The sequence below is a fragment of the Hipposideros armiger genome, unplaced genomic scaffold (genome assembly GCF_001890085.2).
Source record: "Hipposideros armiger isolate ML-2016 unplaced genomic scaffold, ASM189008v1 scaffold_86, whole genome shotgun sequence".
In the NCBI taxonomy this organism is placed as follows: Eukaryota; Metazoa; Chordata; class Mammalia; order Chiroptera; family Hipposideridae; genus Hipposideros; species Hipposideros armiger.
The window spans coordinates 123,280-133,375 of record NW_017731436.1 but is presented as its reverse complement, the minus strand read 5'-3'; the positions used below and the strand labels follow the sequence as shown (position 1 = coordinate 133,375).

Here is a 10,096-nt window from a genome sequence, read left to right as displayed (position 1 = left end):
GTAAAATCTCATTCTTAAGAAAAAGGAAAGTTCAGTGTGTGTGAAAAAGACCAGCTCTGTCCCCTTGCCTTGGTGCTTATCTTGGGTTTAAAGCACACGTGTGGGCAGTGAAGATAAGGGTCGTTACAGGTGACGGTGAGCAGCACTGTGACATCCTCTGCACTGGGTTTTCATTTGACACTTTTTATAGAGGAGCGTTCAGGCTTGGGGAAGCAGCCACCCCGCTTCCGAGCAGTGTGTGCGATGTTACACAGCGGAGACCTGAGCTTCGAGAGCGAGCGTGGGCTTCAGCCCTGCAATCCGGCCGAGCTGGGGCTGCGCTGGGTCTTCTCCTGTGTGGAGCCCCAGCAGCTAGAACCCTGCCTGGCGCTGAAGAAACTGCTAGGTTGCTCGGCATAGAGGCAGCAGTGAGAAGCCAGACTTCCCAAGGACATGCTTCTGAACGTGACTGTCAAACAGATAAAGTGCTGGACTGGTGGCATCCCAAAGATCTCATCGATTTTGAGTGGGCAGAGGNCCCGCCTCTGCACGCAGATGTTTTTCCAGCCACAAGAGAGGATGGATTTTCCTTGTTTTTTCTCTGGCTGGGCTGTGCGCAGCACAGCTTGGTAGGAGGCAGTGCGTTTGCTTGGACTTGATTTTTTGAGGGCCCCTCGCCACTGGCTCTTCCGTGTGGACTGGATGTTTCGGTGAGGGAGGGTGGCGGTGGGGAGGGCAGGAAAGTTTCTTAGTGGGCTGACGTGTCTGCCCAGTTGGCTTTCGCCTCGGCTCCCCAGCTTCTGTTTCAGTCTGATGTTTTGATTTCCACTGTGCTTAGCAACAACCCTCCTGCCGCCTCTGTCCGCCCTAGGAAAACCATTGTCTCTCTGAGAGCTGCTTTCGCTGCAAACTGATAACTCTGGAAGGAACAGCTACGAGCCAGTCTGAGCTGAGCTCAGAATGAGCACACCGCAGAGGCAGTGACCTTGATCTGGATGATTCTAGCCTCCTGAGACCCTGAAATACAAGAGGATGGTTTAATATCGCGCACAGGAGTGCCGCCACCAGTGGGACCTCAGTCTTGGGCCGTCGGCACTGTTAACTTGACCTACTTGTTTTTCTGACCCGTGGGCTGGGCTTTGCTGGAATTTCCTTACGGCGTGTTCTTGTGGAAAATGTGAGGGAAAGATGCACATGTGCTTGGTCTGAGTCTTGAGTATTGATCTGGACTGGCTGTTTGCTGCTCAGCAACACGGCCTGCTTGGCCTGGGTTTTAAGAAGCAGACTGGCCACAGCGGTGACAGCCACTTCCCCTGAGACCAGCCCCCCCCCCCCAAAGTCTGACAACAGAGCTCTGACCTGGGAACCAGAATCCGTGGCCAAGTTTGCTCTGCCTGGGGACAAGCCACTGTTTTCCCCCGCAGGCCTCTCAAGTCGGGGCTGGTTCTCTTCCAGGCCACTTGGCCGACGGGACTGCGGGTGGGACGTGTGTCCCTAGGCTCCTCTTTGTCCCCTCCAGATGCTCTCCTTCCCTCTGTCATAAAAGCACTTAACTTTAAATCTTACGCACAGAGCCCAACAGGTCTCCCTAGGCTTGTCTAAACGTCTAAACCCAACACCCCCCTTGGATGCAGGACAGGAACCCAGCCCACCTCCTCTCAGTCCTCACAGTCCTGTGAGCCCACACAGCCATCGGGGGGGCCCCCCAGGCATGGCTCACTCACCTGGCGTGGATGCCAGGACTGCCTGGTGGGAAGTGTCAGGTGACAGAGCTTCCAGGGTCTCCACACGGCCCCAGCGCTATGATAGTTCACCTGTGGTTCCTCTCAGTCCAGAGCCTTCTACCAGTTGGGTCTATTTTTATCATAAGCCCTATTGTAATAGAGACAACTTTTATCAGGTTACCAGGGAAACGGGGCTAGACACTGAACCCAAGGTGAAATACTCTAAGCAGGCTCCATTACTCCTTTGCCCGCACGTACCAAGGACCCTGACCCCGCTGCCCTTCCTTGAACTTGCCTGGCTCCTTGGCGAGTTTACCTTCTTCCTCTGTCAGTCTGCCTGTCCAGTGCTGAGTCCCGCCCTCACCTTGGTACCTTCAGTCACGGAGGTGATCCTTCCGAAGACCTTGGCCTTCGGTTCCCTGACCTCCCCTCCTCCAAGGAGTGTGCCCTCCACCCTGGCTCGGCCACTCACTCCACGGCCACACCCTGGTCCCTCCGCCATCCGTGTCACATGTTCCCCTCCTCATCTTCCACCTCTGTCTTCTCAGCTCATCCTTCAGTTCCCCAATTCCAGCCATCTTTGACCCTCCTGGGGGTGCGATGCCTTGAACCTGCCACCTCCTCACAGCACCCCGCCCCCCTCTTCACTGGCTCACTCACCCTGCCCTGCCCTCCCCTCCCACCCCTGTCCTCTGTTGCTTGATCCTACTCACTGGGTGAAACCACTGGCTAGATCCTTTGTCCTCACCTGTACCTGCCTCTGTGTGGCGGGAAATCCCTGGAGAGAACCACTACCATGCTGACAAGTGTCATTGTCCCTTCATGATCCTCAAGTCTGGGATGGGATTCGATCTTAGCTGATGAGCTGCTTCTCAGGGCACTGAGAAGATGGACGCGATCAGGAGAGAATTGCCACACGCTGCCTGCCCGCACACCTGTCCCGTGTGTTCTCCCTGCCCTCCCGTCAGCCATGGACAGACTGTCTGTGTTTAAGGACAGCCCCCGACTCCTGTGTCATATGCCACCTATCTAGCCCTCCTACTGCATCATCTTTTACCTTTTAGGGTCACTTCCACTGGCGTACACAGTGGGGGTGAACCCCTCCCCCATCTCAGAGAAACCCTCTGGCCCCACTTTCCCCTCCACAGTCTCCTCAGGCTCTACACACACACACACACACACACAAGTTCCTCTAAGAATTGTCTACTCGCTGTCTCTGGTCCCCCTTTCTTCATCACGGGTTTGCCCCCTACTTTCCTGAAACTGCTCTCCTGTGGCTCCCCAATGCCTGACTAAATGGCAAGCGCTCCTTTTGTCACGGGCCATGGAGCGGCACCTCGCTGACCCCTCTTGCTCCCTTGAAACGCTTCCTCCTCCGGGCTTTCAGGTCCCCGCACACCTCTGGCCTTCCCGATACCTTTCCCATTTCTCTTCAGCCTCCCTGATCTCTAAACACACTGCCCCCGATCCTCGGTCCCCAGGTGATCTCCCCCAGTCTCAGGATTTGGAATACCTGCTGATTGCTGGGTACGCCCCGGTTGGTCTCTTCAGCCGGACTGCTGCTGGGCTCCAGACTGCAGCGACTCTGCCCTGAACTTTGCACGTGGGTGCCGCAGGCACATCTGGCTGGCTCGTCCGGCCTGGCCTCCTGAGGCGCCACCCCGACCTGTCCTGTCAGCCTCCAGCATCATGGGGCCTGGCCACTCCATCCGTGCAGTTGCTCAGGATACAAACTTGGCATCACCCTTGAACCCTGTCTGTCTTGACTTGAACCCCACATCTAGCCTGTCCACAAATATTTCTGGTTCTGTTTTCAAAACACATGCACATTTTGATGTTAAGGAATGATGGTTAAGTGCTTTTAGAGTTCAGGGTTTTTTTAGATGGGATAATGGTATTGTAGTTACATTTTTAAAAAGAACCCTTATCTTTTAGAGATTCTTACTAAAATATAGGTGAAATGATATGAAGTCTGGGATTTACTCAGAATAGCCTAGGGTGGTGATTCTCACCAAGAGGACTCTTTAAAACAAGCCCAGAGTTTCTGATTCAGTGGGGCTGGGGTGGGGCCTGAGAATTTGTGTTTCTAATGCTGCTTGATGCTTCTTGTCTGGGGACCACACTGTGAGACCCACTGACCTCAGATGTAGGAGACGGGGCGGGGGATGAATGAAGTGAGGTGGGGCACAAGCTGGTAGCAGTCGGAGCTGGTGGGTACATGGTAATGTGGGTACATAGGGTTTCTTACACTTACCCTACGTAAGAAATTTCCATAATAAAAACGTGTGTGTGTGTGTGTGTGTGTGTGTGTGTTTCCAGAATTTGACTGCTTCTCAGAGCCTCCACCGCTACCACCGTGGTCCAGCTGGCATCACTTCTTGCCTGGATCATTGCAGCGCCTCCTAACTGGTCCCCTTGCTTTCCCCGTTTCCCCTCTGCTCTTAACAGAGCAGCCAGAATGACCCTCAAAACCCTGCAAGGACTCCCTCTAGCTCAGAGTGAAATCCTGTCTTTTTACGAGCTAGGAATCGCATGTGTCCCCCACTCCAAATCAGACGCATTGATCTTCTCTCTGGTCCTTGAATATGCCAGGGATGCTTCTGCCTCAGGACCTTTGCACATGCTCTTTTGGGCCTACACTGCTCCCTACCCTTCACTTAGCCCTCTCTCTCACTTCCTTCAGGTCTGCATTCGAAAGTCACCCTTGCGACACTATGTATAATCACACGCACATGCACGCACACACACGCACCCTTCATACCCTGCTTCCTTGCTCACTTTTTCTCCTTAGCTCATATCATTGTCTATATTGTGTGCTGATCTTGTCTATCCGCTCTGGCAGGAAGCTTTCATGATACCTGGCACTGAATAGGCCCTGCCACGTCACTGCCTTTGTGGATGTGTCTCAGCAGTGCCAGTGACCCCACCTGCCCCCACTGCCGGGTTGGCCTCATCACTAATCCATTCATGACAAACACCTTTTCTCAGCCACGGTGCAGTGCCTGCCTTGGCTAACTCTGGTGCAGATGGACTGCTGTCTCTTCGAGTCCCTGCTGCATCCCTGTGCCCAGGACAATGCCAGCCACAGTAGGCTCTCAGATAGATGTGTGTTCACAGACTGAAGACTGCATCCCAGGGCGAGAGGTGGGCGAGGAGGAGGGTGGGCGAGTGGATGGGAGGTCTTTCCTCAAGCAGGCTGGATGTTCATGTCCAATGGGAGAGGAAGCAAACACATCCTCCCAGGGAAAAACCGACAGGAAATGTAACGAAAGTGTGGAAGACAGGAATATTCTATTTTCGAGAGATTAAGTAGGAAAGCACAGAAGTTGCAAGTGGGCAGGCCAAATACAGTCTGCAGAGGTGTGTGTGTTCTGCCCACACACTGCTTAAAATAAATTCGGATTGGTTGTCAACACTGAAAAGTCAGGACTGTCCTATTTCTCTCGAAAACCTGGAGACCTGCCGGCACTAGGCTGGCATGCCTGGCTGGCACTGACCGGCTGGCCCTGTCAAAGCGGATGCGTTTCCTCTGGTCAGCCACGCCCCTTCCAGCAGCTTCCTTCATTTGTTACCTGCCTGGTGCTTATAGTGCTTTGATTTGTGAGCTCTCTTTTGAAGAACAAAATGGATTTCTTCTTCCTTCAAACCTACCTGGGGAAACACAGTTCTTTAGGGCAAGCAAGTTATTTGGAGAGTCAGTTGACTTTGGAACAGGCTGCCTGGGAGGCCAGGTCTCTGAGAGTGTGGAGACGGGGCTGGGAGGAGTGAGGGGGCCCTGCACCACGGGGTGGGTCAGAGGGAACCCTGAGAAGAGAAAATCAGCTTACTGGAGAGATGGTTTGCAGGCGAGACTGGGCTTTAAAAAGTGAAAAGATTCACAAGTGTTATGGGTTCAAATGTGTTCTCCAAAATCATATGTTGAAGTCCCAACTCCCAATACCTCGGAATGTGACCTTATTTGGAAATAGAGTCATTGCAGTGTCGTTAGTGGGCCTCTAATCCAATATGACAGGTGTCCTTATAAGAGGAGAGAGACACAGACACAGGGAGGAGGCGGCCATGTGACGATGGAGGCAGACATCGCAGTGATGCAGCTGTAAGCCGAGGGCCACTGGCCCGGCCTGAGCTGGGAGGCGGCGGGAACGCCAAGAGCCTGACCCCGCCCAGCCCTCGCTGTCAGACGGCAGCCTCCAGAGCTGTGTGATGATAGAGTCTGTTGTTTCAAGCCCCCCTGGTTTATTTCCAATTCACCTGTTTGTGGTAGAAAAACTCACCAGGTGATCATAGCCACTGAGGAGGCGCCTTGCTGTGAGTTGTCACATGTAAAGTCAGGCAGGAAGATGTTTATGTTAGGGAGTCAATAATGTACAGGATTCAATTGGCACAAGGTGGCCCTGTGGTGTGGTGCTTGTTTGTTTTTAAAATACGAAGATCAGAAGCCTTGTGTGTGTGTGTGTCATTTTCCCAGTGACGGGGCGTGTGATGTACACACGTGTCATCTATCATCCAGCAGGACGAGGGGTCTGTTTGTTTCCACAGCTTTTCCCTGTGGCCACGTTCCCACCTCTGAAGTGTGGCTTTGACCACATCACTTTGCTGAGAAGTTTCCTCCTGTTCTATTTGTCAGGGTTATTCACAGACGTGAATGAATGTACAAAGGTCTCCTTGTTTCACGGTTAACAAGCTGAGAACCGGATGACACTAAGGCTTCAGGGTTCTTTTGGAAGGTTTTGGAAACCTCCGAGGGTTGAAATATATATTTATTTGTGTCAGACTTACTCTCTCGCATCGATGCACCTGTGCCTGAGCTGAGGCCAGGAGCTGTCCAATACAGTGTCTGTGGATTGGGAGACTCCACCTTGGGCCACACACGTCCTGCAGGAGGGACATGACTTCCACCTGTGAGGCTGGGGGTTCACAGGATGACCTGTCCTCAAGCGGGGAGCAGGCCCGTTTCCAGGGGGACCCGTAGGCACGCGACCCAGGGCCTGTCCCCGAGCAGTGGGCCCGCTGCCTCTGTGCACAGGATGTTGTGCATCTCGGCTGGGAACAGATGCAAGGACCCAGCAGGATGCCTCGTCCCCTGGACCCCGCAGCATTGTGGGAGCAGGAGACCTGTGGGGTCACAGAAGGGGGTTGCGCCCATCAGTGGGCCCCTAAGACATCCACGTCCTAGTCCCCAGTTCCTGTGAAAGTTCCCTTACAGGTCAAAAGGGACTTTGCAGTTGTGATTAAGCTAAGGGCCTTGAAAAGGGGAGGTTACCCTGGGTGATCTGGGTGGGCCCAGTGTACCCACAAGGGTCCTTAAAAGGTGGAAGAGGGAGGCAGGAGAGGGAGAGAGAGTGAGATGCGAAGACAGGAGCAGAGCAGAGTGACCCGATTGCTGGCTCTGAAGAGGGAGGAGAGGCCCGGAGCCGAGGTGGCATCTAGAGCCACGGTTCTCAACCTTCCTAATGCCGCGACCCCTTAATCCAGTTCCTCATGTGGTGGTGACCCCCAACCATGAAATTATTTTCGTTGCTACTCTAGAACTGTAATTTTGCTACTGTTATGAATCGTAATGTAAATATCTTTTTGTTTTCCGATGGTCTTAGGCGACCCCTGTGAAAGGGTCGTTCGACCCCCAAAGGGGTCGCGACCCACAGGTTGAGAACCGCTGCTCTAGAAGCTGGAAAGAGCCGGGGAACAGATTCCCTCTTAGAGTTTCCAGAAAGAGCACAATCCTGCCGACACCTTGATTTTCACCCAGTGAAACCCATTTCAGAGACTTCTGAGCAGCAGAATTATAAGTCCGTAAATGTGTGTTATTTTGAGCCATTGAGTCTATGTTACAGACTCTGCCTCTCCAGCTGCCCCACGTTCTCTGAGGCAGGTGGATGGGCCGGGTGGGACGATGACCTCCCAGGCCTTTTCATAATTATCTTTAGGTTACTCTGCCCTGTTCCCACCCCACCCCCACCCCTGCCCCCAAAAAACTAATCAATCAGAAAAATTCCTGTGAGTATTGGGTAGCAATGTAATTTATTAAACTGGTTCTTAACCTTTCTGGTGTCACTAACTCCTCTGAGATTCTGATGAAAACTATGGACCCTAGCCCCATAAAAATAAACATTCAAAACAATTTGCATACGATTTTATTAAAAGCTTTTTTTAATTTGCATACAATTTTATTATTAAAAGCTTTTTTAAAATTTGCATACAATTTTAGAAGCTATACAGATACCCCATAGTCTCCCCGTGCAGCTGCCATGTCAGCCCTCCGCTGTCACCCCAGATCAACGCCCTTGTGTTAAATGAATTTAGTGAAGCTGAGGACTGCCGTCCTGCTGTCTCCCTCGTGCCACTTGTCAGGTCCTTATTTGAGGGTTCACCCTTGTTTATATTTTGTTCTGTGCATTTGGAAACATTCTTCTGAGAAGGGATACAAAGCCCTGTCCCCGTAATTAGCCAGCAGTGTCTGTGGCGTCATCGTAAAGATGGGGGCTCCCTGCTCCTAAGGGCCCGTCCCTCTGTCCATTTTGCTTTCACCCCAGGCTGTGTCTTGTCCTGGGTGTTGAGGGTAACTGCTGAAGTCCCAGGGGGGCTCTACTCGTGCAGTTTAGCTGGGGTTCACTGCACCCAGGCCTGGGGCACCCAGCCTTCTGTTCAGCCTTTCTGTGTCAGCAGGTCCCTGGGTGCAGGTGAACGCTCATACTGCAAAGCCTCCAGTGGACAATACTTAGGAAGGAAGGTCCTCCCCAGCAGGTAATGATGACCCACTCCTGTTCCTGGGCATGTGGATGGTGGCGCTTCAAGGCCGGGTTTAAGGTACCTGCTTCCCACTTAAACCCAGTGCCTCGGGACAGCCAGGGTCTCCCCACACCCTCTCCAGCCCCCAGGAAACTGCTGGTGCTTTCAGAGCGCAAGCTTTTCATGGGAAGGTCTGAATCTCTGCTGCTCCTTGATTCGCTGATGGTAAAACCTACACACGTATTACTGGGGGCTGAGCTATTGTCTGTGTGTTTTCTTTCTCGAGTGGGTGGGGAGCCGATTGGAAGGCTGCGGTGAGAGAACTCCAACAGGAGACTCAGGCTGATGTTGTCTGTGATGTGCTTCTCCCCTAGCTCCGGAAGAGAAGGAGGTCATTAGAGGCCAGTATGGAAAGCTCACGGATGCTTATGGATGCTTGGGGGAGCTCAGGTTAAAATCGGGTGAGTATCCCTTCCCACAGAACAGCAGCTGTCAGCAGGGCAGAGCGTCTCACGTTAGTTTGGAAAGACTGCCAGATTTAGAGGTTTGATTTTAACCGTTCTGATCTTTTAAAATGTTTGTGTTTGCTGAGCTTGCGCCTCCATGCCAGGAGGTCAAGGTGAGTGCAGCCTGGTTCTCGCCTGTCTTTGCTACTTCTGGCCCTGGGTGCAAAGAAAGCTCACCTTCATTATTTGCCAACCAGGACCTGCGTTTTTCCAGTCAGTCTGGGGGGATCTGCCCAGGGTGTTGTTTACAAGGGATTTGTACCGTAGGAGGCCTGGATGCTGGAGGTCCCAAACCCCCTGGACAGGTTGAGTGTGTCTTGAGGTTGAGGAGTAGGGATTGGACATTGTTGGCAAAGAGAGTAAAACCACCAGGACCTGAGCAGCAGAGATGCGGGGGAGGGAGAGGGAGGAAAGTGTGTTCACAAAATGGACCATGGAGTCTGACTCGTAAGGCCGAGAGTTTACGGGAACAAGTGGGCATCCCTGCTCAGTATGAGACACGAGGGGCTGAGTGGTCAGCCTGGCTGCCGTTGGAAGTTGCAGCCTTCCTGTGGGGCCACCTCTGCACTCCTGGACCTCATGGGAGCCCTGGTGCCCTTCCTTCTATCTCAGCCACCTAATGTATGTTGGTTCCACCTGGTGTCATCAGTGAGTCATGGGGCCAAGACCAGAGCCCGGGTGACATTCCTCGTTCTCAGTCCCATGGGTCAGATGGGAATGGCTGTGCGTTGACCACATTCAAGCATGATGGCTTTCCCAAGCCAGGCGCGTCCATCTCCATCTCCCTCTGCAGCTGTTCTCATGGACAGAGGACGTTTAAAGCCGATGGAATAGTCCGGGTGTTTGCTGTTACTTTTCTGGGTCTTCCCTGGGATGATTTTTTCCTGAACTATGGTGATGACATTAAACATTTCCAAACAGTGTTGACGAAATGCACTTGGTACCCACATGACCAGGTGCATTTATTAAATGTCCGTGTTGTGCCAAGGGCTACGTATTCATTACCTTACTTAATCCTGCAAATAAACCAATGCAACAATATATCTTCCTCTGTGTTTATAGTAAAGGAAACAGACTGAGAGGGTTAAAGCAACTTGCCTAAAGTAAGAGCTCAGCTAGAATTGAAACCCAGATCTAACTGCCTCCAAACGCTTGCTT

General features: G+C 52.6%; 1 protein-coding gene across 3 annotated transcripts in view; it reads left to right on the top strand.

The window, feature by feature from the left end:
• The first annotated feature begins 8,424 nt into the window (after positions 1–8,424).
• Positions 8,425–10,096, top strand: part of SYNJ2 (synaptojanin 2) — a 68,817-nt gene continuing 67,145 nt past the window's right edge. The window contains exons 1-2 of one of the 3 annotated variants that reach the window (XM_019644192.1): positions 8,425–8,447; positions 8,807–8,893. In XM_019644192.1, the coding sequence (XP_019499737.1) occupies positions 8,865–8,893 (29 nt within the window). In that variant the 5' untranslated portion in view covers positions 8,425–8,447; positions 8,807–8,864. The other 2 variants (XM_019644191.1, XM_019644195.1) reach the window with 2 other exon arrangements.